The sequence below is a fragment of the Mustela nivalis genome (assembly GCF_964662115.1).
Source record: "Mustela nivalis genome assembly, chromosome: 1".
Lineage (NCBI taxonomy): Eukaryota > Metazoa > Chordata > Mammalia > Carnivora > Mustelidae > Mustela > Mustela nivalis.
The window spans coordinates 149,028,438-149,050,589 of record NC_139020.1 but is presented as its reverse complement, the minus strand read 5'-3'; the positions used below and the strand labels follow the sequence as shown (position 1 = coordinate 149,050,589).

The 22,152-nt window shown below is 39.4% G+C and overlaps 1 protein-coding gene across 9 annotated transcripts in view; it reads right to left on the bottom strand.

Moving 5' to 3' along the window:
- The window catches only part of ANO10 (anoctamin 10), a 222,547-nt gene that overhangs the window by 172,056 nt on the left and 28,339 nt on the right, over positions 1-22,152 (bottom strand). For 6 of the 9 annotated variants that reach the window (XR_014310393.1, XR_014310394.1, XM_082725973.1 and 3 more), the window contains 5 exons: positions 16,716-16,835; positions 13,885-14,454; positions 12,403-12,458; positions 10,871-10,945; positions 8,793-8,975 (listed from right to left, as the gene is read on the bottom strand). Coding sequence is in view for 7 of the 9 variants with exons in the window: in XM_082725973.1 (XP_082582099.1) it covers positions 8,793-8,975; positions 10,871-10,945; positions 12,403-12,458; positions 13,885-14,454; positions 16,716-16,835 (1,004 nt within the window). In the remaining 2 variants the exon portion in view is untranslated. The remainder of the gene's footprint in view (positions 1-8,792; positions 8,976-10,870; positions 10,946-12,402; positions 12,459-13,884; positions 14,455-16,715; positions 16,836-22,152) is intronic. The other 3 variants (XM_082725977.1, XM_082725975.1, XM_082725978.1) reach the window with 1 other exon arrangement.

Here is a 22,152-nt window from a genome sequence, read left to right as displayed (position 1 = left end):
TTTCTTCTTCTCAACAACAGATTTTACATAAATTCAAAAGCAATTTTATATTTAAGTTCCTGAAAGAATGAAAAAATGACTTAGCTACTCATTTCATTGTGCCAAATCACTGAATTATTACATAATAACAGCAAAGCTAAAGATGTTTGCTCTTGATCAACTGAAAAGAAATGATTCAATATCACTATTAGAAATCTTATTAAGGAGGGCACATATTGCTTGGAGCACCTAGTGTGGTACATAAACAATGAATCTTAGAACACTGAAAAATTAAATTAAATTAAAAAAATCTTGCATGACTGCCCCCTCACACCATGGGTACCCCAGAATCTCAGTCCCTGACCTTCCAATAAAAAACTGAGGTGGTGATGATGTGGAAAACAAAGGCAAAATAAAAATTATTAAATTTCCTCACTACTTACAGCCCATTGACAAGTCCTTAAAATAAGCAGAGTGACCTTCCTCTAAGAACTAAGCTGCCTCAACATTAATACTTTGCTAAGGGCAAAAGGCAACATCAGTCCCAAACCCCCAGAATGCTGTAAAGTCTACTTTAACATAAAAATTCTTTTGGAAACTTCCTTTATCTCACCACTCTCCCCCCTCCCCGCCAAGATACATGTTGGCAATCATCCTCCAAGCATAAGATCCAAGTTTATATATCTGAAGGGTCTAATGACTGAAGGCTTACTAAACAATGATGAATGGCCTTTTCTTAACAAGAGCTAGCCCCCTCAGGATCCTGAAAACCTTGTTTCCAAAATACATAGAAGGCTTATGCTATCCTTAACCCCCTTCCAATTTGCAAGTTTATAATGGGTCACTCCTCATCCCCTCCGTGCAGCTCTTTCTGCCCAGAGATCTTGTCCCCATGCTTTAATAAAACCACCTTTTTGCACTAAAGACATCTCAAAAATTCTTTCTTGGCTGTTGGCTTCGAAACTAATGTCTTTCCTGTATCAGTGATGTCAGTGAAAATGGAAGAGTAAGGACCTCCAGAACTTTGCCCCTCTATGAGAATAGAAAAGATGGCAAAATGTGTCAGAATCAATTTTTCGGGTACTCTGGAAATTAACCAAAGGCTTGTAGCAATTCTGGCTGCATACACTCATAACAAACATCTCAATCTTCTGGCATTTTAAGTTATTCTAGTCTCATCTCCTACTCCCCAGCTCTGTAGAACATAAAAAAAAAAAAAAAAAAAAAACAAAAAACAGCATACACTCCCAGGACCAGAGGGAGCAAGGTGGGCCTGGAGATCTTTGATTTTTTTTTAAACAAATGGTGGTAGGACAGCTGGATATCCACATGCAAAAGAATGAATCTGGACTCCTTCCTCATACTATCTACAAAAATTAATTCAAAATGGGTCAGACCTAAATGTAAAAGCTAAGTCTATAAAATTCTTAGCACAAAACACAGGAGTAAGTAAATCTCTAAGAGTAAGTAAATCTCTAAGGCAATGGTTTCTTAGAGATGACAGCAAAAGAACAAGCAACAAAAAAGAGAGAAATCTGACTCCATCAAAATTAAAAACTTTTATGCATCAAAGGACACTCAAGAAAATAAGAAAATAAGCTAACCCACAGAACGATAAGAAATATTTGCAAATCATATAGCTGATAAGAAATTTATATTCAGGGGCATCTGAGTGGCTCAGTCAGTTAAGCAGCCAACTCTTGATTTCAGCTCAGGTCATGATCTCATGATGATGAGACTGAGCCCTGATCAGGTTCTGTGCTAGGTAGGGAGACTGCTTAAGATTCTCTCTCTCCCGGGCGCCTGGGTGGCTCGGTCATGATCTCAGGGTCCTGGGATCGAGTCCCACATCGGGCTCTCTGCTCAGCAGAAGAATGCTTCCCCCTCTCTCTCTGCCTGCCTCTTTGCCTACTTGTGATCCTTCTTTCTCTGTCAAATAAATAAATAAAATCTTTTTAAAAAGAGTATGTAATTATATAAATAAATTATATAAATTTGATAAATTACATAAAAATATATAAGTAAATATTTACATATTATTAAATATTCTATATTATATTCTCTATATATTCTATATTATATAGAATAATTCTAAAATGAGTTATTATAATTATTATTATGGTATCTCAGAGTCCATCTTTCACCAAGACACGTATATTAGGCTCAGTAGCTGAGCTTAGTGTAGGTCAGATTCCACTCCTAGTCAGTTTCTTTTCTTGTTTTGTATTTCACTAAAATAGAAAATACCGAAACATAAGTACTGGGAATGGCAGAACGTGCTTCCTCCAGATGCTCTGGGTATGTGGACAAAGCAGGAACCCAGGGATTCTGAGTTAGTCTCTGGCTATTTTCAAGGCTCATGGGTGCCTCCAGAGCTGGGCTGGGGGCGAGGTGAGGCAGAGAGAGGCGGGGGGTTGGTGCTCAGCTGGAGATTCAGTGGTGAGTAGTTTCTAAACCACTCTTTGGTTGCATTTGCTACTATGTATTTCCTTATGCTGTGTTGCAGCATATAGATGTGGTTTTAAAATATAGCGACCGATATAGCATCGATTCATCTCTCTACAAAGTGTAGAAATCAAGAGTTAGGAAAGAGTGAAAATCTTAGCTATTAAGCCATTTTTACCACAATTCAGTCTTAAGAAATCCTGATAGCCCCCATTCAGCTTTCAAAACCACTGTTTCAGCTCCGACAGTACAAGGCTGGGCCTCTGCAGAGATGTAGAGACAAATTCTCCTGGATGTGCCACTAGGCAGCCTCCAGAAGGCATGCCCAAGTCTTCTTGGCATTTTAGCATACAGCACCCAGGGAGTCCCTACCCCCACACAGCAGCACACCACACGTTCTGTTTCTATCTCACACATCAAGTGAGTGTCGTATGCACATGTTAACACTTTATCAGTACTCTTAACACTGCTGAGCACTTTAAAGCCAGTAAATTTAGCAAATCAGGGACATACTCCCAACAACAAGAAAGAAAAAAAATGCAAATTCAACAAAGTAAATAACTGCATACATAAACAAAAATATATTAACTAAGAAACACTCTACCCTATTAGCTGCAAGTTAGCAAGGACCAACCAACCAAAATTTTAAAAACAAAGAAGTCATTAACAATACTTGCTATGAAATTATAACGACTTTTACACATCTATTTATTAAATGAATGAAAAAAAGTTTCAGGTTTCAGGTGATTCATCCCACTGGCTCCTTAAAACCAGCCCTGGAGAAACACCATGTCTGAGAGTTCCCTATGCTGAGTACAGGACAAAGAAAAAGTATACTGAGGGCAAGTAAGCAGCACACAGACATCAAGGCTGGCCATTCTTCTAAAACTGTTCCTTATTCCATATTATATTGACATAATATGCTAAGAGCTACCATGATAAATAGCATGGGTACCCTGCCCTCAGCGATCAAGAAAGGAAAATTATTAAGTGACATGAAATCCTAAATAAAATACTGACATATTCAATATAACAATATATATTTGAAAATACTTACCAAGTGGAATTAATCATTTAAATGTAACATGGTATTCCATTAGGAAATTTATTATTGTAAATGAAAATATTAAAAAAAAAATGAAAACACTTTATTTAATATGATAATCTCAAAAGAAGAAATAAATGAAGAATTTGATAAAATTTAACATCCTTCACAATACAAACTCTTAGTAAATACAGGAAAAGAACCATTTTTAAACTGATAAAAAGTTATCTACCAGAAACATGTGACATGACTCTCAATGATGAGGGGAAAAAAAAAATCAGGAACAAGAGAAAGATTCCTGTTGTAACTAATTCTGTCCAAATTATACTGAACATATTAGTGAACCCAAAAGACAATAACTATCAAGATGAAGGAAGAAAGAAAACAGTCATTATTTATTTACAGTTGAAATATCCGTCGACATGAAAATCCAAGAAAGTTGATTGGAAATAATGGCAGGATTCAGCAAGGTTGCTGGATAAAACCTACAAAAATCAACAGCATTCCCATGTACTAGCAACAACCAATTAAAAACTATTTTTTAAGGGTACCAATAAAAGGAAACAGGAAAGTCTCAAAGTATCTAGCAGTAGATTCATTACAAAGTGAAAAACCACCTCTACAATCTGCTTATCAACAGGTCAATCAAGGGATAGAACAAGGTGGCCCCACGGCGGGGGGGGGGGGGACAACCTGACATCATGCCTCCTAATGGGGTATAATAATGGTACCTTCCGTAACTGCTAAGCTTGAATCTTACCAGGAAACAAGGGGACCAACTGGCTGCACCAAAGCCAATGACTTGAAAAACAAAAAAGGCAGGGAGGTTATCTCAGATTCACAGTTTTCAAGCTTTTTGGTCTTTGAAGCTCTAAACTCTTAAAAATGACTGAGGACAAGGCAAAGGAAACAAAAGCAAAAATGAACTTTTGGGACTTCATCAAGATAAAAAGCTTCTGCACAGCAAAGGAAACAGTCAACAAAACAAAGAGGCAACCCACAGAAGGGGAGAAGATATTCACTAATGACACTACAGACAAAGGGCTGATACCTAAGATCTATAAAGAACTCCTCAAACTCAACACTCAAAAATCAGATAATCATGTCAAAAAAAATGGGCAGAAGACATGAACAGACACTTCTCCAAAGAAGACATACAAATGGCTAACAGACACATGAAAAAACGTTCATCATCATTAGCCATCAGGGAGATGCAAATCAAAACCACACTGAGATACCACCTTACACTGGTTAGAATGGCCAAAATCAACAAGACAATAAATAAAAATTACTGGAGAGAATGTGGAAAAAAGGGAACCCTCTTACACTGTTGGTGGAAATGCAAGTTGGTGCAGCCGCTTTGGAAAACTGTGTGAAGATTCTTTAAGAAATGAAAAATAGCCTAAAAAAGAAAAAAAAAAAAAAAAAAAGAAATGAAAAATAGAGCTACCCTTATGACCCTGCAATTGCAGTACTGGGTATTTACCCCAAAGATACAGATGTAGTGAAAAGAGGGGCCATCTGTACCCCAATGTTCATAGCGGCAATGGCCACAACTGCCAAACTGTGAAAAGAGTCATCTTGGCCTTCAACAGACGAATAAATAAAGATGATGCGGTCCATATATAAAATGGAGTATTATGCCTCCATCAGAAAGGATGAATACCCAACTTTTGTATCAACATGGATGGGACTGGAAGAGATTATGCTGAGTGAAATAAGTCAAGCAGAGAGAGTCAATTATCATATGGTTTCACTTGCTTGTGGAGCATACGGAATACATGGAGGACATTAGGAAAAGGAAAAGTGAAATGGGGGAAATCAGAGGGGGAGATGAAGCACGAGAGACTGTGGACTTTGAGAAACAAACTGAGGTTTTTGGAGGGGAGGGGGTAGGGTGATGGGTAAGCCTGTGGTAGGTATTAAGAAGGGCATGTAGTGCATGGAGCCCTGGGTGTGGTGCATAAACAATGAATCTTGGAATACTGAAAAAATAAAATTAAATTAAAAAAAAAAAATGACTGAGGACACCAAAGGTCTTTTGTTTGTAGGAGTTCTACCTAATGATGTTTACCATATTTGAAATTAAAACTCAAAACTGTAAAAAAAAAAAAAAAAAGTCTCATTGATTCATGTAAATAAAAACATTAACAACAATAAAATACTGCTTGAAAAGTAAGTACATTTTCTAAGACAAAAACGTTCAGTGTAAAGAGTAACACTCGTTTATGTTTTTAGCGAATTTCTTAATGTCTGTCTTACTAGAAGGCAGCTCATTTACTGTGCAGCTATATGCTGCTCTGACTGGAGTACTCACCATGCAAATTCATACTCATGCACTTATGCAGGTGGATGGGAACTGGTTGTTCACAGGTGAGGGGGAGTGGTACACAGTATAGACCGAGGCATGACTCGGCCTTACCCTATGGCTGACAGCAGGGTCAGAAGACCCTAGCAGATTACCCCTGGTGGGGACATTATGGAGGTTTTCTTTTTCCATAATTTTTACTCTGTCCTGCATTATCCAAGTTTCCCATAGTGCATAATAAGTATTACTTTTACAATGTTTTTTGTGTTTCAGTTGGATTGGGTTTTTTCCCCAAAACCTGGTAATATTATTTTAGATTCTCATGTAGCAGTCAAGATGAGCTTTACAGAAAACACAGGTCTAAGTTCACTGATATCAGTGAGGAGAAAAATACATCAAGAGGGAAGGATCAGTGCATAGGAAACAATGACCTAGATCAAATGTGACCAAAAAGCATGTCCCCTCTCTCCCAATATATGGAGAGAGTTGAAATAACATATATTGGATTGTCAGTCCAGTGAAGAGAGTAGAGGAGGACATATAGGAGAGGAGGAGGGCGAAACATATCAGATCACACAGGATTCTGCAACCAACCCTAGAAGTAGCACTGCCAACCCCAGTGTTCACGCACAGACCCAGGACTGCAAGAGAAACTAGTGCTCTCCTTCCTTCACTTCACAACAGAGAGCCTGTGTTCAATGACAGGAAGACTGAACTGGAAAAGCAGAGTCTTGAATTTTGTTCCTGATTTAGTGGCCAAGTGATTAAGAACATAGAACTTCATTTCCCTTTTATTAACATGGGAAAAACCATGCTTATCTTACCTTCCTTCATAAAGGTATTATCAGATGTCATCAAGTGCCAAAAAAAGGAAGGTCTAAGATTCTGGCAGGGTCTAAGATTCTACAATTCTTAGATGAATTAAAATTTCTGGGGCAAGGGGCACATTGTTTGAATTATGATGTATCATTCACTGAGCCAGGAGGAAAGGAGAAGAAACTGGTCTAGAGAAGAGTGTGAATTTGATTCGGAGTACTTCAGGGGATGATGTTATTTGCCCAAATAATTCGGAAGAAAAAGAGATGGAAGCAGATTCTAACTGATTATAGGAAGAGAAGTAGGGAAGTAGAGATGATAATAATATAGAGAATTATTTCAAGAAACTGTGAGGGGCAGGAAAGACAGGACACAAACAGGAGAAGTGTGAAGCTTTGCTTGGTTTGGGACAAGGGGCTGCTGACAGGTGGGGCAGGGAGAAGGGGAAATGGGAGATGTGGGAGCTCCAGGTGAGCCCTGGAAAAAGAGGCATGTAAAAATGAAAGGAGATGCAGAGGCAACGGAATAAAGAGCTTGGTGGGGAAAGACTGCTGGTTGTCTTCCATAAAAGAGTGGAAAGACGAAAAATATATACAGTCAGAAATACCAGTCCCCAGAACAAGCAAGGAAAGGATTCGGACGCAGTGTGAATCAGACAGAGTCTTTAGGACACAGTAAGCTAGCCCTCAACCAATTCAGGCATGATGGCATCCCACTGTGCAAATGTGTTCCTTTAACTCGTCCTGAGTGCACATGCCTCTGTGTTGTGTGTGTGTATATGTACACACACTCCTGTGTTTTCTCTGACACTTCACGAATAAGCATAAATCGTGTTACTGGTCAAGTGTGCTATAAATTTATACTCTGAATCACATTCTCTCCCAAAGAGCAGTGACAGAAAATGCTAGTGTGTATACATGTATTTTCATCACAGGCATATTGCCACTCAAAAATTAGAAAAACAGCTGCATAGTTGAGAAATGGAACAGAATGCAAGGTGGTAAGCCGGAGCCTGGCTAACAGTGGCATCTAGATCTGCATCTGTGGGGCAGGGGACAAAGGTACCCCACTCCAGTGCTACATAACTGGAAAAGCCATGCTTATCTTACCTTCCTTCATAAAGGTATTATCGGATGTCATGAAGTGCCAAAAATGTAAGGCCATATGCACAAAACCAGGAGCTAGGACAGTGGAACTGTCCCTGAAAGGGAGCTGCAAAAAGCCACAGTTGCTGCTCTAGAACTACAGCTTGGGTCCACATCACACTACCTACTGGCTCTCCAAAATCTCCAAGGTCATCACAAGGTGGCGGCAGCTCTGGGCTACAAATGCCCAGGTCTGGACTAAGGACTTAACAGCTCATGGGACAGTTGTGTAAACAAGGCAGGGAAAAGTGAGAGAGAATAGGGCAGAGAGAGAATATACTCCTCCTTAAGATGAACGTATCAACTAAAACTTGCATGCACATCAGAAAAAGAGGCACGTGAGCCGAGAAACTCACAAGACGATTCACCAAGATGGAAGACAAGACTAAGAGAGTTTGCCAGTAACGGACCCTCCCTGATGAACCACTGCAGGGTCTGTCTCCTTCAGGAGAGTCCCAAGCTGAGAAGGAAGGTATAGGATACAGAAACAGTGACCTGGGGCAGACGGGGCCCGACACCCCTTACCCATTGAACGTATGGGCGGGTCTCAGAAGCTAGATGCTTCACTGTTACAAGTGGCCACACTGCCAGCAGATCCCTGGTGAACTCAGACACGCTCTGTCATATTTACCATGCCACTAAGTAATTTAAGCTAGAAATGAATCTGCAGATAGGCCCTCCAGTTCAGCAGCAGGCTTCAGTCTCCTCCAGGCGTAGGCAGCACCCTGAGCCAGCCAGTGCTGCCCCTCCACAGCCTTCTCATCCCTCCCCGGCTCTAGCATCTTTGCAGCAATGGCCCTCAAGTCTCTGCAGAGCGGCAACAGAATCGGCCAAACTCCCTCTGCTGCTGGTAGGCATAAATTCAGATGGAATACAGCAACATTTCAATGCCCAGTTCCACCTTTTTTTTTTAAGCTTTAACATAGCTCTTGGTGAGGACACTGGCAGGAAAGTGGCCACATCTGAGACAGTGAGTTATACACATTTGTTGCGCTCAGTGTATGACTGTCATTCCCTTTGAGTCAATGGTTAATTCAGCAATATTCAAACTTACCAAGTAGGTTCCCATTTCTTTTTCTAGGACAACTTGTTCATATAATGTAGCATCAATGTCAGCTTTTAAGGCCTGCACCTTCCTCTTCACCTGCACATGGTGCTTCTTTTGGAGCCAGTAAGGAAGAAGAGATTCCATAATTTGATTAAGGATCTGGGAGGTAATAAGGAGAGTAGCCAAGCTCTAAGAAGAAACACACAAATGAAATTTGGCAATGTAGCTTGTATGGAATCTGTATAATCACGCAGTAAATAAAAATGGAATCTTCAACAAATAGTACACTATTAATAAAACTAGGGTTGAAAAAGCTAGGTGCTAGAATAATGTTTCCAATTTACTGTTTTTTTCAGTTAAGACACACTAAAATACAAAAAAGTTATAATATAAATAAGATTATAATAAGAAACAAATCAATTATGAGTTGGCAGGGGAACAATTTTACTTAAAATTGTGTTTTTTGTCATCTCATCCTTGCTACAACATAATAATCTACATGATATTGGCAACTTTGAAAAAAAAAAGTAGTTTGGCAAAACTTAAAAAAAATTAACTTAAAAAAAAATTATAAAGCAAATACATCCTCCCTCCTTATATGAATGATGCAACCATGCTAACTAACATCTTAGGATATTTCTTTCCAGTCACAGGTAAAAATACAAGTAGCCCATAGACTGTTGTTGACTGTATTATTCCCAACCTTCACTCCTATAAATACCGCCCCCTGGATAACTGTGTACCATGATTCTTGGCCCAATCTCTGATGATCTACTAGGGATGGATTAAGGTTCTTGGCAAAGCTGCCTAAGTAGGTTCCTGAAATGCTGTATCAATTTCTACTTACCGCAGATGGACAGGAGTGTTTCCATCACATACCACCTTTGCTGGTATTAAAATTATATTATTTAAAAAGTCCTCCCCTATCCCCATCCCTTATCTCCTATTTAAAAAAGAGACTCTCTAAGGTACTAGAAATGAGAAGTCATACCCTACTAATACACTAAAGGCAGGACAGAAGACAGTATGTATATCCAACTTACCAATTTCAAAATGTATTATTCTGAACTTTTAATTTTGAAAAAGAGCAGCAATATATGTAATGTTGGCTTTTTTTTTCTCACCATAGCATATACCCTCCCCAATGTCCATCACCTAGTCACCCCATCCCTCCCAAGCCCCTCCCCTCCAGCAACCCTCAATTTGTTTCCTGAGATTAAGAGTCTCTCATGGTTTGTCTCCCTCTCTGGTTTCATCTTGTTTCATTTTTCCCTCACTTCCCCTATGATCCTCTGTCTTATTTCTCAAATTTCTCATATCAGTGAGATCATATTTCTCTGACTGACTTATTTCCAGTGTTCTTAAGAACAGAGCATTTAATTTTACTTTATGAAAGCTGTTAGAACCATAACTACAAAATCTTCTGTTTCTGATTATACAATTTTCTAAAAAATGATCCCAGGTTCTCATGTAAACACTATTATGAAGCCTAAGCTTTTGATATTTTTTACTAACAACCACAGTATATTAAAACCAAGAAGGAATAGCACTTACTGATAGCTGGCTCAATTATAAAAAAGATAATTTAGATAGCAATAATTTGTACTCAATTTATCATTCCCTGGCATTTGTGGTCCAAGAATGGCAACACACCAAAGTAAATAGCAGACTTCTTAAACACTCCAGAAAAGACACAGCACTGCATGGGATCTGCTGGTCTCAAAAGTTTGACAACTTATTCATTTCAAAATGAAATGTATTTAAAGTCCTATAAATCACCCCTCACTCTGGGACACACACAAAACTTCAATTAAGGAATACGCTTTCTTCATTAGAATTGCTTTTACAAGCTTTGAGGTGAACAGTTTATTTTCCAGTACTACATGGTTAATTTTACAAGTGTTTTCAGTTGAGTATGATATACAGTGCAATTGCTAATGGTTTTTTATTTAGAGTTGGCTTAGAAAGATACAAAATGTAAGGTTTTATCTGTAAAAATAATAATGTGAAGGCAATCACATTCCCTGAATATAAGAAAGCACCTCTAAAACCTGTAAGATGGATACCTTCTGCTATTCACTCACCTGACGCAACAGCTTCATATCCCTTAAGACAAATGCAATGTAGAAAAGCGAAGCAAAACAATTCAGAAAGTTGAACTGCCAAAAAAAAAAAAAAAGAGAGAGAGCAAGATTTCACACTGCTTTACAGTACTTCAACAAAACTATAATATAGCATTAAAAATGTAATGAGGGGACTTCCAGTCCTGACAAGATGGCATATACTTGTTTCTCCCTATTCCTCCTCTCTAAGCATGTCCATAAACTTTGAAAAGAACATCACAGTGAGCAAAGGAGGACTCTGGTACCTGCCTAGAGCCTGGAGGACAACTGCTTTGGGAGGCCAGGACAGTTCCAGCACATCTCCACCACATTCCAACACACCAGCCTTTCCCACCCTCAACCAGCAGCCCAGATAGCCGGGGCGGGCTCAATCCCTGCTCCCCCCACCTCACCGCAACCCCTGTCCATCTGAAGAGTCGTGTGGACTTGGCAAGGGGGATCTCTCCAGAGTCCTCACTAGCAGTGCTTCCCTCCTGCAAGCCTGGCACTCCCCTTCACCACAGAGAGATTCCAGGATGGCCAGACAACACTGGCATTTGGACTATCAATTATTTCCAGTGCTAGCCTGAGGCCTTCACAGACTTTTTAGATATGTATGACTGCTTGGACCTTTTCTAATGTCCAAATTGCTAAAACTGTTGAATTTTTATTACCTACTTATGAAAAATTTTCCATTTCCTTTACCACTCTTGCCTCTCTAAGTTTACCTCCTTCCAGAAACCTAAACACCTTTCTCTCAGTAGTTTCTAATCTGTTAAAGCTTGAAAAACTAGATCAATAAGCTTCTTAGAATGATTCCTGTAGCTGGAACAAAAACTTGTTTCTCTGGATCTCTTTCTTAGGAGTAATGTACAGTTGAGAGTTCAGAGGACTCTTTCTGCACCTTTCTTGATCCTCAGTTATGTTACTAGTGGCTGAGATAATCTCCTGATAAATGAGAGGCTTCCAAGTAGGTATTTATTATTTATAATGATGAAAAGAGGCAAAATGTGTGAGCTTTTACACAAAGAGCAAGCAGGTTACACCATGCCTTCTCTCCATGTCTTTCCTCCTACCCACTAAAACATGCTGAGGAAATGTTAGACTTTGGAAATTTCTTTCACAAAATTATTGATTTATCTAATGCTACCTCTTTCAAAAAATGTAATGGTCCATCACTGAACTGAATTGGAAGAATTGCTGAAGAGTGAAACGAAGAAGTCACCAAGAGGAAGAGAACAGAAATATGTCTATAACATCGTTTAATTATATTTTTAAATAACTAGAAATTGGCTATACTACTAATTTCTATACTTGAAGTCTTACAACACACACATAGGTAGTAAGACTACAGAATGCATATGTAAACTCACTTAATCAATCCGTCCCTGCCTATACAAAATATAGTAACTATCCAATACTGTAAATTAGAAGCCAGGCTTCCTATTTATCCTCCTATTAACTAATATAGATTTCAAAATTCAAATGGATTTGTATATAAAAACTATACTCACCACTAAAACTTTCAGAATTAGATGATTCTGGTAGGCAGATTCCAATCTGTGATTCTCTAAAATATTGGAAAGGAGAGGAAATTTCTCTTACATAAGCACACCACAGTAGGGAAGGCCATCGTGGGGTGAAGGCAGATGAGCTGAGCCAGAGACGTCAGGCAACAGAGCCTCAGTGAGTGAACGTGCCAGACTGCCATTCACGGTTGCCACTTAACCCACAACATCTCACAGGAAGAAAGTACACTTGGGACACATTTTTCACAGTACTGCAAGAGCACTGTGTTCTGTAATTATTTTTAAAGTATTACTACAACGAAGAAATGTGGGAAGAATTGGCAAATGATCCCATAGACAGCCACCCAGGAAAAGACCCTGAATAAATAAAACAGAGCAACCACTAAAGAGGGCAGTAAAGTTTTCGTATGTGTGTCTTACAAGGATTAACTTAAAGGGCAACTCAAATCTCCGTCCCCAGCTAGGGAAAGGAGACACAGGACAGGCCCTGAGACAGCCAGGTGAAAGAACAAAGATGATTCTTAAGAAGATTCTTCAGAAAGGTGGTGTTACGCTCGTCTGGACCGGAACCCCACTCAGCTACTCAGCCACTGTCTGTCTTTGGGCAAGTCACTTAACCTCGGGATACTCAGCCTCCTTGCCTACAAAAACTGCTAACGCCCCCTCCTACCAACATCACTGTCAGGATAAGAAGTAATAAAAAAAACTTCAGTCCAGTTTCAGCAGAAGGAAAGCACTCAATAAATAGTAGTTGTTAAATGACTGATAAAAATAACTTAAATATCTTTATAGTCCGTGAAGTTAAGATACAGACTTCTTCCTAAGGAATAACAGTGCATATTTGCTTGTTTGAGTGACTAAATAGTGAATGGCCAGTCACAACCATTTTTAAATTATACCCATTCCCCTTTTGCCATAGATGTATATATACACAAGAGTACTCGCTCTACTAAGGCCAGTGGCAGTCCTTGGTGCTCTAAACCACTAGACCATCAGCTCTCAGACACCAGACATAGTACAACTAGCCAAAGTATCTGAAGTTAATTCAATCTATTTTACCCCAGCAAAAAATACAAAATTATAGTATTGGGATCACAGGTTTTAGACAGAGAGGTGTGGATTAGCCTGGCTCAACAATTTGCCCGAACACTGTTTAACTCTCTATCCCTAAGATGGTGACATAACTTCCATTTCACAATGTCCTGAGGAGTTGAAAATGAGGTACCACGGACAAAGAGTTAGCAGGGCACATGGAGTGCAGTAACCAACATTCATCTGTGACTGCCACGATAACCAGGAGATGAGAGCATCACAACCCACAAAGCTGATGAATTCCTCCTTATGTCTCTATAGTGAGTTCACAGCAACATCTCCTTGCCTTTGCAAAGCAGCAGGGATGGGAATCCTATGATCCAAGCAACATTTCCTATAGGCAAATAAGACATAAATGCAAGCATCACGTCTTACCCCATGAAGTTAGAAACTCAGCAGCGTATCGATAGAGGCGGTTCATGATCTCAATCACAATGGCATAGATGATGCTGGGAACATACAACAGGATACTGGTCCACTCCGATCCACTGCTCTCGTGTAGACTCAAGGCCCAAGCCTCCATGTCAAAGTAAATCATCATGACATACAGGGAGAAATAGAGACAGAGGCACACAAAGGGCAGAGAGACCAGGTAAATGCGCAACTGCCTCTTGTAGCTGGGGTAGAGAGGTTCCTCCCTACCAGTGACGGGATTGATACCCAGGACCCCATGGAATCCCGGCCGAGGCTCCTCAAACTGTCTCTTCATGACAAGTGTCCCCCACCTGTAGGTCATCCTGGCACAGCCACGCTTCCATACTTCCAGGATCACTGTGGACCAGATCAGGTTGAAGGAGGCGAAGATCACGTACTTATCATAGTCTTCCCACACAAACAGATAGTAAGGTAACCCAATGACTGCCATAGGGATTAAGGCAACAGTGAAATATTCCAAAAATCCAAAGTAAAGAGCGATTGTTTCCCCAAAGTAGCCACGAATACGGTCTACAATGAAAGGGGGGGGGGGGAAGACCATAAGTACAGACTACCAAAGACTTTCACCATTTCAAGTAAACTTATTTATTTTTGCAGTTAAGTGAGGAATCATTTAATACTCTCATTTCCCAATCAGTGTACAATGGTAAATCTATCTTCCATGCAGTACCAAGACCCCATTTGCCTGGAGACTGAGCCCAATACCTGCCCCAGCTTAGAGCCCAGGTCATAGCTGCTGGGGCTGCTCTGAAAGGCACCCAGGATCTGTTTCCTCTTTACTTCCTTATCTGATGGATGCCCTCTTCCCAAAGAAAAATTTAGGGGCTTGTCTCAAATATCCATGATCCTAGCCTAAACTCAGTCATAGCCAATGAGCCATTTTAATTTGGGGGTTTGTGTTCTCTACCTTTCTCTCACTTTAATATCATAGCTATAGATGTTCTTTTCAAAGAAGACTCTATCCGCAGTATCTGCTCCCACTGTCCAAAAATATAAATTTTCATCAATGTGCCATGGCAAATGATTCAATACACTGAAGAAAAGCTATTCAAAAGTATATTCTACACATTAACTTCTAGAACAGCCCCGGGACACATTTATCTATACCTTCATATAAGAACTGGGCAAAAGAAGGGACAAGTGACATCACTGTTAAATACTCTGTAAACACAACATGAGCTAACTCAAAACGGGTCTCTCAAACACTCCATCCTTTGCCAGCTGCATCTACCTGGGGAGTGCCTGGGCTGTAAATGCATCCCGCCCTGGGACCAGGGTGTGATGCAGGGGCTGGGGAGGTGCAATAGTGGGGTTATTATTTCTTGGTTCGTTTCATGCAGTTAAAACTTTAGGATAATGTGTCAGATCAGTCTATGCAGACAGGTCAGAGTAAACTGGGATAAGCTATTTCCCCCATCCTTATTCTTCCAACTAACCCACGAACATGATAAAATAGTTGGTATGATCAGGTCACTTCAAATCTGAATCAGGTTAAAGGATATCCAAAAAATGAAAAAGAAAAACAACAACTACAGAAAAAGGTGCTCATGGTCCTGGTCTCCAAAATCACATGACCTCCCTCTTTTGATTTTAAGGGGAAGGTCAAGATTTGCCTGTGCCCCACCTGCTATCCCCAGTCCCAGCACTCCCCAAAGTCTCACGCCCTCCACCACAACCATGCTCAGCCTCCACCCTCAACTCACTTTTCCCCTCACTTTCTAAGCAGTTACTGGATACTATCACCTACAAGTCCTAGAGGCAATACTTAAATTTACTACATCTAGATGCCATACAAATGTCAATTAGTGTAACACAAAACAACTAGTGTATTACCTAGAACTATCAAAAATGAACTTTTCCTTTCAAAAAATTCAAGAGAAAATTCAAAATGTAATTTCAAATTTTCATCTTAAAAACAGATTTTTATTTACTGTGACAATATTATAGTAGCTGTTTTCAGAAATGGAAATTGGAATTAAAATTATTTTAGAGGGATTCCTTTGAACAAAATCAAAAGAGAAATGCCCTTGAAATATGGATAGCAATGCTTGTCATAAAATCTAACAGCTTAATAATCCTTATGCTTAAAAAACATAAGTAAGCCATGTCTGTCTGTCAGATATATAAATAAAATCTTAAAAAAAATGTTTAAATAAAAAATAAATAAGTAAGACATAAGTAAGCCAAAAAACCTGAACATTCATTCTGAAGTCAGTTTGCATACAGTAATGCTAACACATACCAAATAAACTAATAGATACTCTTATAACTATATTCAGAGAAAATGCATAGATTCAGTAATATACATCAAGAGACTTACAAACTAGGCCTGTTAGTCTGCCCCTAAAAATGAGCACAGCTTGGTCTGCTCAAATGATTAGCTCTAAAGAAACAGAAATTTTCCAATACAAGATATTTACAGTCAAATGAAATTCTCATAAAATCTGTTCTACTCCAACTCGGACATGTACTCATGAAGGCCACTCCGAATAGCCTGTGTTGTTGGTGAAATTTAAGGAGAGCTTGCCATTCAGCCCATCTGAAATGCTATTAGAAATAAAATAAATTACTAAATAGGTCATGCAGTAGGGTAGAGAGGTTCCTCCCTACCAGTGACACCATCTTATCTGACCCCAATTTTTGCCCACAGAGCCTTGCCCAGAAAAGCATTAAACATCTACCCAATGTGCTGAGAAATATGCCACTGTTGAATCATGACATCTGGTTCGTAGTCCTTCCTCTTCCCTACGAGAACAGGTATTGACACATACCTAGGGGCTGATACTTCAAAGTAAACCGCGTGTACCAGCTGTCCTCAAGCTTCTTCAGGGCTTCATTATCATGCAGTGGGAACACCTGAATCACGATGCCAGAGGTGAGCAATCTTCTCACTGCAGACAGAAAATGGGCCAGACTAGATAAAATGGCTTTGAGATCACTCGTGATATACTTCTTCAAATACTAGAGAGCCAGCCCAGTAAGGAAGGGGTGTTGTACAAGGAGCAGTGGCATACTGCCTATTCTGAAGGTATATATTTTTTTGTTCTTCATAGTGTAAGTATCTTGACTATTTAACTATGAAAGCAATACAACTTTATGTAAAATTATAAACCATACTGAAATGTACCAATTAGAATTGGAGAGATCCTCCCACAAAAAATAACCAGTGTAAACAACAATTTTATGTAAGACCAAACTTTAAAACATACATCCATAAATATATATTATAAAAATAAAAGTAGGATCATTCTATACACATTGTTCTGTAATTTTTTTCTCATGTAGTAGTGTATAACAAATGTTTTTCAATGCCATTGCCTAGAAACATGAAATGTCCCTTTTAACAGTAACATAATATTCCCTTGTATGAAGTGCTAAAATTTAATCCTCTATTGAAAAATACTTGTTCCCCGCCCCCTTTTTTTGCCATTATAAATGGTAAAATTCAGGGTGCCTAGGGAGCTCAGTCAGTTAAGCATACCGCTCTTGGTTTCTGCTCAGGTTATGGTATCATGGTCGTGGGATCCAGCCCCACATTAGGCTCCATGCTCAGCCAGGAGTCTGCTGGAGATTCTCTCCCTTTGCCCCTCCCCACTCAGCAAATATGCTTGCTCTCTCTAATAAATAAACAAATGTTAAAATTCTTATACACATATCTTTTCCCACCTGCCCACTATTTCCTCAGACATACTTAGCAGTAGAATTAGGAGTTAGAAATAGAAGTAGAATTGCTAGGTCCAAGAGCATATGTATTTTAAATCTGAACAACAGTTATAAAACTGCCCCTAGAAAGACTTTACCAATCTGTCCTCCCACCACAGTGAAGGTAAGAAGACAGTGTTCAGTTCCTTTCATGCTTGATGATACTGACTATTTGCAGAATCATTTTCATCTTCTCTAATCTAATAACAAAGGCTTACATTTACAAACAGCAAATAACAAAACCAAATAAAATCATACTTTCAGCAGTTAGCTAACTAGTATGATTTTATCACTCGTGTACATATACTTGAAAGAGACAAATGAATTTACCCAAAGACAATATCCCCGGGTAATATGTGAATACAGGGCATTCTCTCATCCATAAATTATTTAGAGTGACTCACTGGGTGTGTGGGTCTTCAGATCTTAACAGGATGTGATCAGCAGACATGGATAGCTCTGATGCTGTGCCTAGTGCCGTATGTGGGGAGATGAACTACTTTCTACACAAGTTTCTAGTAGAGTCTCGAACTTAAGAGTACAGTTACTTGTAAGATGGAATTTGCATAAAGAAAAGATGCTTTGCTGTTTTCACCCACTGATAAGCTTTCAGCTCTTCAAGGCCTATCAGCTCACCTCTTCCAAGGGCTGTCTCTCTTATTTCCTATCTACCTTGTCACCAAAGACAAGTGATGAGCATATTAAGCAACAGGCCCTTCAAGGAGGATGAAAATGAACATGTGCAACATCGAAGCAAAGTATGTTTTGAGTTTTCCCTGTAGAAATACTATACATAACAAAGAAAGATGCTATTTTCGACAGATGGCCCTATCAGAAAATCTTCAGAGTAATTTAAAAGTAAAGCAGGGGCTCCTGGGTGTCTCAGTCAATTAAGCCTCTGACTCTAGATTTCAGTTCAGGTCATGACCTCAGTGTTGTGAGATCTAGCCCGGATCATACTCCACACCTGGGTGTGGAGCCTGTTTCAGTTTCACTCTCTCCCACTCCCTCTACCCCTGTCCCCTCCAGCTCTAAAACATAAAAATAATAAAAATAAAAATAAAGTTAACTTCTTAGAAATGAACAAAGAATCCTAAACAGGAGATATGTGATACCAACAATAGGAAAAAGCCTGGGTCTGAAAGAAAAATTCTTAATCGATGAGTCTTACAATTATATCTCACACAGAAGTTATAAAAAAGTCTTAAAGGGGCACCTGGGTGGTTCAGTCAGTTGAGCATCAGACTCAGTTTCAGCTCAGGTCGTGATCTCAGGGTCATAAAATCCGATCCCAAGTTGGGCTCCATGCTCAGGAGAGAGTCTGCTGGAGATTCTCCCTCTTCCTTGCCCTCTGCCCCTACCCCTCCTCTCATGCTCTCTCTCTAAAAATAAATAAATCTTTTTTTAAAAAGTCTTGAAAAGCAAGGGATGTGATGAAATCCTTAATGACTAAAAAAACACACTCATTAATTAGCAGGAAAAGATACATGGTTTAAGTTATATTAGCCACTGATGCTGTCAAGTCCATTTTTTAATGTTTTTATTCTGAAGTATTTCAGTGAGTTTTTTTCACTCACATGAGTGAAAGTCGGTCATCCACAACTGTTCTGATTCTTCTCTTATTTGAAGATGCACAGCTGTACTTTATTCTTTCTTCCATCACTATCCTTTTCAATTACTGTGTCAAGTTATTCAACTTTGAACTGACAACATCTAAATTATTTTACTATATCTAAGTTCTTTTTAAAAAACTGACTGCATTCTACTATAGATAACTTTCTCGGCAGGCATAAAAACCAGCTACTTCTAAAAAAAGGACCGTGAACTGAAAGACTCAGAATATAAAGCCTCAAGTCCTAAATTACCAGGCTTCTCTTCACCACCAATGCAAAAGCATGGTTCCAATTTCAGCTTTTAAAAATAGAGATTTGTCCTTTAATCCTTTAACTTTCTCTTGTTAGTGAAGAATGTAATTAAAATGACCCTTACCTTCAAAGGTAAGATGCTGTGTAGGTCTATTTAAAGACAGAAACAATGGCTTCCCAGGAGGATGGAGATGGCAGATTGGAGCTCACCTCTCCCCAGACACACCAAGACTACAACTACATATAGAACAACTCTGTCTGAGAATGACCTGAAGAGTAACAGAACAATTCTTTCACAGCTAGAAAGAAAAAGTCACACTGAGAAGCACAGGAGGGGCAGAGAAGTGGTCTAATCAGGACCCAAATCCACAGCATGGCAGCCCACAAGTGGGAGGGATAGCACATGCAGGGAGGTCCTCCCTGTGAAGGGTTCAAACCCCACATGGGGGTAACTTTGCCACAGGAACCTGCACCAAGAAGATGGGCCCCAAAATGTCCAGTTTTGAAAATCAGCAGGGCTTAATCCCAAGAGAGCAAGTGGGCTACAGGAAACCAAGATTCCACTCTTAAAAGACCCATGCACACACTCACTCTAAGACCCAGTGCCAAGGCAGCAGTTTGAAAGTACCCAGGCCATATATGAAGCAGATTCACTGACTAACTTTAGGACATGTGCCAGAGGTTCAGGGAACTGAAGGAACATTCTCCAGGAATGGAAGCACTGGCAGATGCCATTTTTCTCACCCTACCTAGCTGGCCTAGTACTGGTGAGAAAGACTTCTGACATTCTCCATCTACCTAGCTAGCACTGTTAGCCCCATCCTGGTATTCCCCTGCAGACCTGTCCTCCTCAACTCTCTGCACTCTGGAAGGCATCCCCCACCCAAAGTAGTTCCCACCCCACCACACCCACCAGGCCACCTCCACCTTAACTGGTGCTCCCCTAAAAGGCCTCCCATCTACTATTAGGCCACAACAGTTGTGGCTCACCCAAAACAGGAGGGAACACACAAAGGACACCCTTGGAGCTCCTGATTTGGGTGACCAGCAAGGGACTGCACTTCTGGGCCCCACAGTACACCTTCTACAGAAGGCCACTCCTTTAAGACCAGATGCTGCTAATCTACTTAAAACACACAAACACAAAGAGGCAAGATGAGAAGACAGAGGAATATGTTCCAAATGAAAGAATAAGATAAAACCTCAGAAAAAGAATTAAATGAAAAAAGAGATAAGCCATCTCCCTGAAAAAGACTTCCAAGTAATGGTCATGAAGATGCTCACCAAACTCAGGTGAAGAACTGATGAACACAGCAAAGACTTCAAGAAAGAGATAAATAATATAAAACAAGAACCAATCAGAGCCAAACAATATGACTGAGTTGAAAAATATACTAGAAGGAATCAGCAGCAGATTAGAGGATGTAGAAGAATGGATCAGCAATCTGGAAAACAGGGTAATGGAAATGACCCTAACTGAATGGCAAAAAGAAAAAAGAATTTTTAAAACCAAGGATAGTTGGGGCACCTGGGTGGCTCAGTCAGTTAAGCATCTGCCTTCAGCTCAGGTCATGATTCCAAGGTCCTGGGATCAAGCCCCACATCGGACTCTCTGCTCAGCAGAGAGGCTGCTTCTCCCTCTCTCTCTCTGCCCCACCCTCCCATCAAGTAAATAAATAAAATCTTAAAAAAAAAAAAAAAACTGAGTATAGTTTGAGAGACCTTCAGGATAACATCAAAGGTACTAACACTTGCATTTTACAGGTCCCAGAATGAGAAGATAAAGAGAAAGGAGCAGAAAACTTCTTTAAAGAAGTTATAGCTCAAACAGACAAGGAATAGACATCTAGGTCCAAAAACGAAAGAGAGCCCTGAGCAAGAAAACAGACATCCAGATCCAAAAAAGGAAAGACAGCCCCAAAAAAGATGAACCCAAAGAAGTTCATACCAAGATACAAAAATAGTGAAAACGTCAAAAATTAATGAGAAAATATTAAAAGCAACAGGAAATAAGCAACTAGTTACATACATGAGAACACCTATAATACTATCAGCTAATTTTTCAGCAGACTTTGCAGGTCAGAAAGGAGTGGCACAATATATTCAAAGTGTTGAAAGGGAAAAATCCACAATGAGAAACAAGGTTATCTACACAGCAAGGTTATCATTCAGAATTGTAGTACAAATAAAGAGTTTTCCAGACAAAAGAGTTCATCACCACTAAACCTGCTTTACAGGAAATGTTGAAGGAACTTCTTTAAGTAGAAAAGAAAAGGCCGTAACTAGAAGAAAATTCTGAAAGAAAAAAATCTAGCTGTAACAGTGAACATATAAAGTAAAGGTGGTAGATCAACTACTTATAAAGCTAGTATGAGGGTTAAAAACAAAAGTAGTAAGTCAACAATATTTACAACAGTTAGTTAAGGGATACACAAATTAAAAAGATGTGAAATATGATGACAAAAACATAAAACAGGGAGGGGGAGAATAAAAATGTAGTGTTCTTAGAATGTGTTCAAATGTAAGCAACCATCAACTTGAAACATACTGCTACATACATAGGGTATTATATGTGAACCTCATGGTAATCACAAACAAAAAACCTATAATAGATACACAAACAATAAAAAGAAAGGAATTC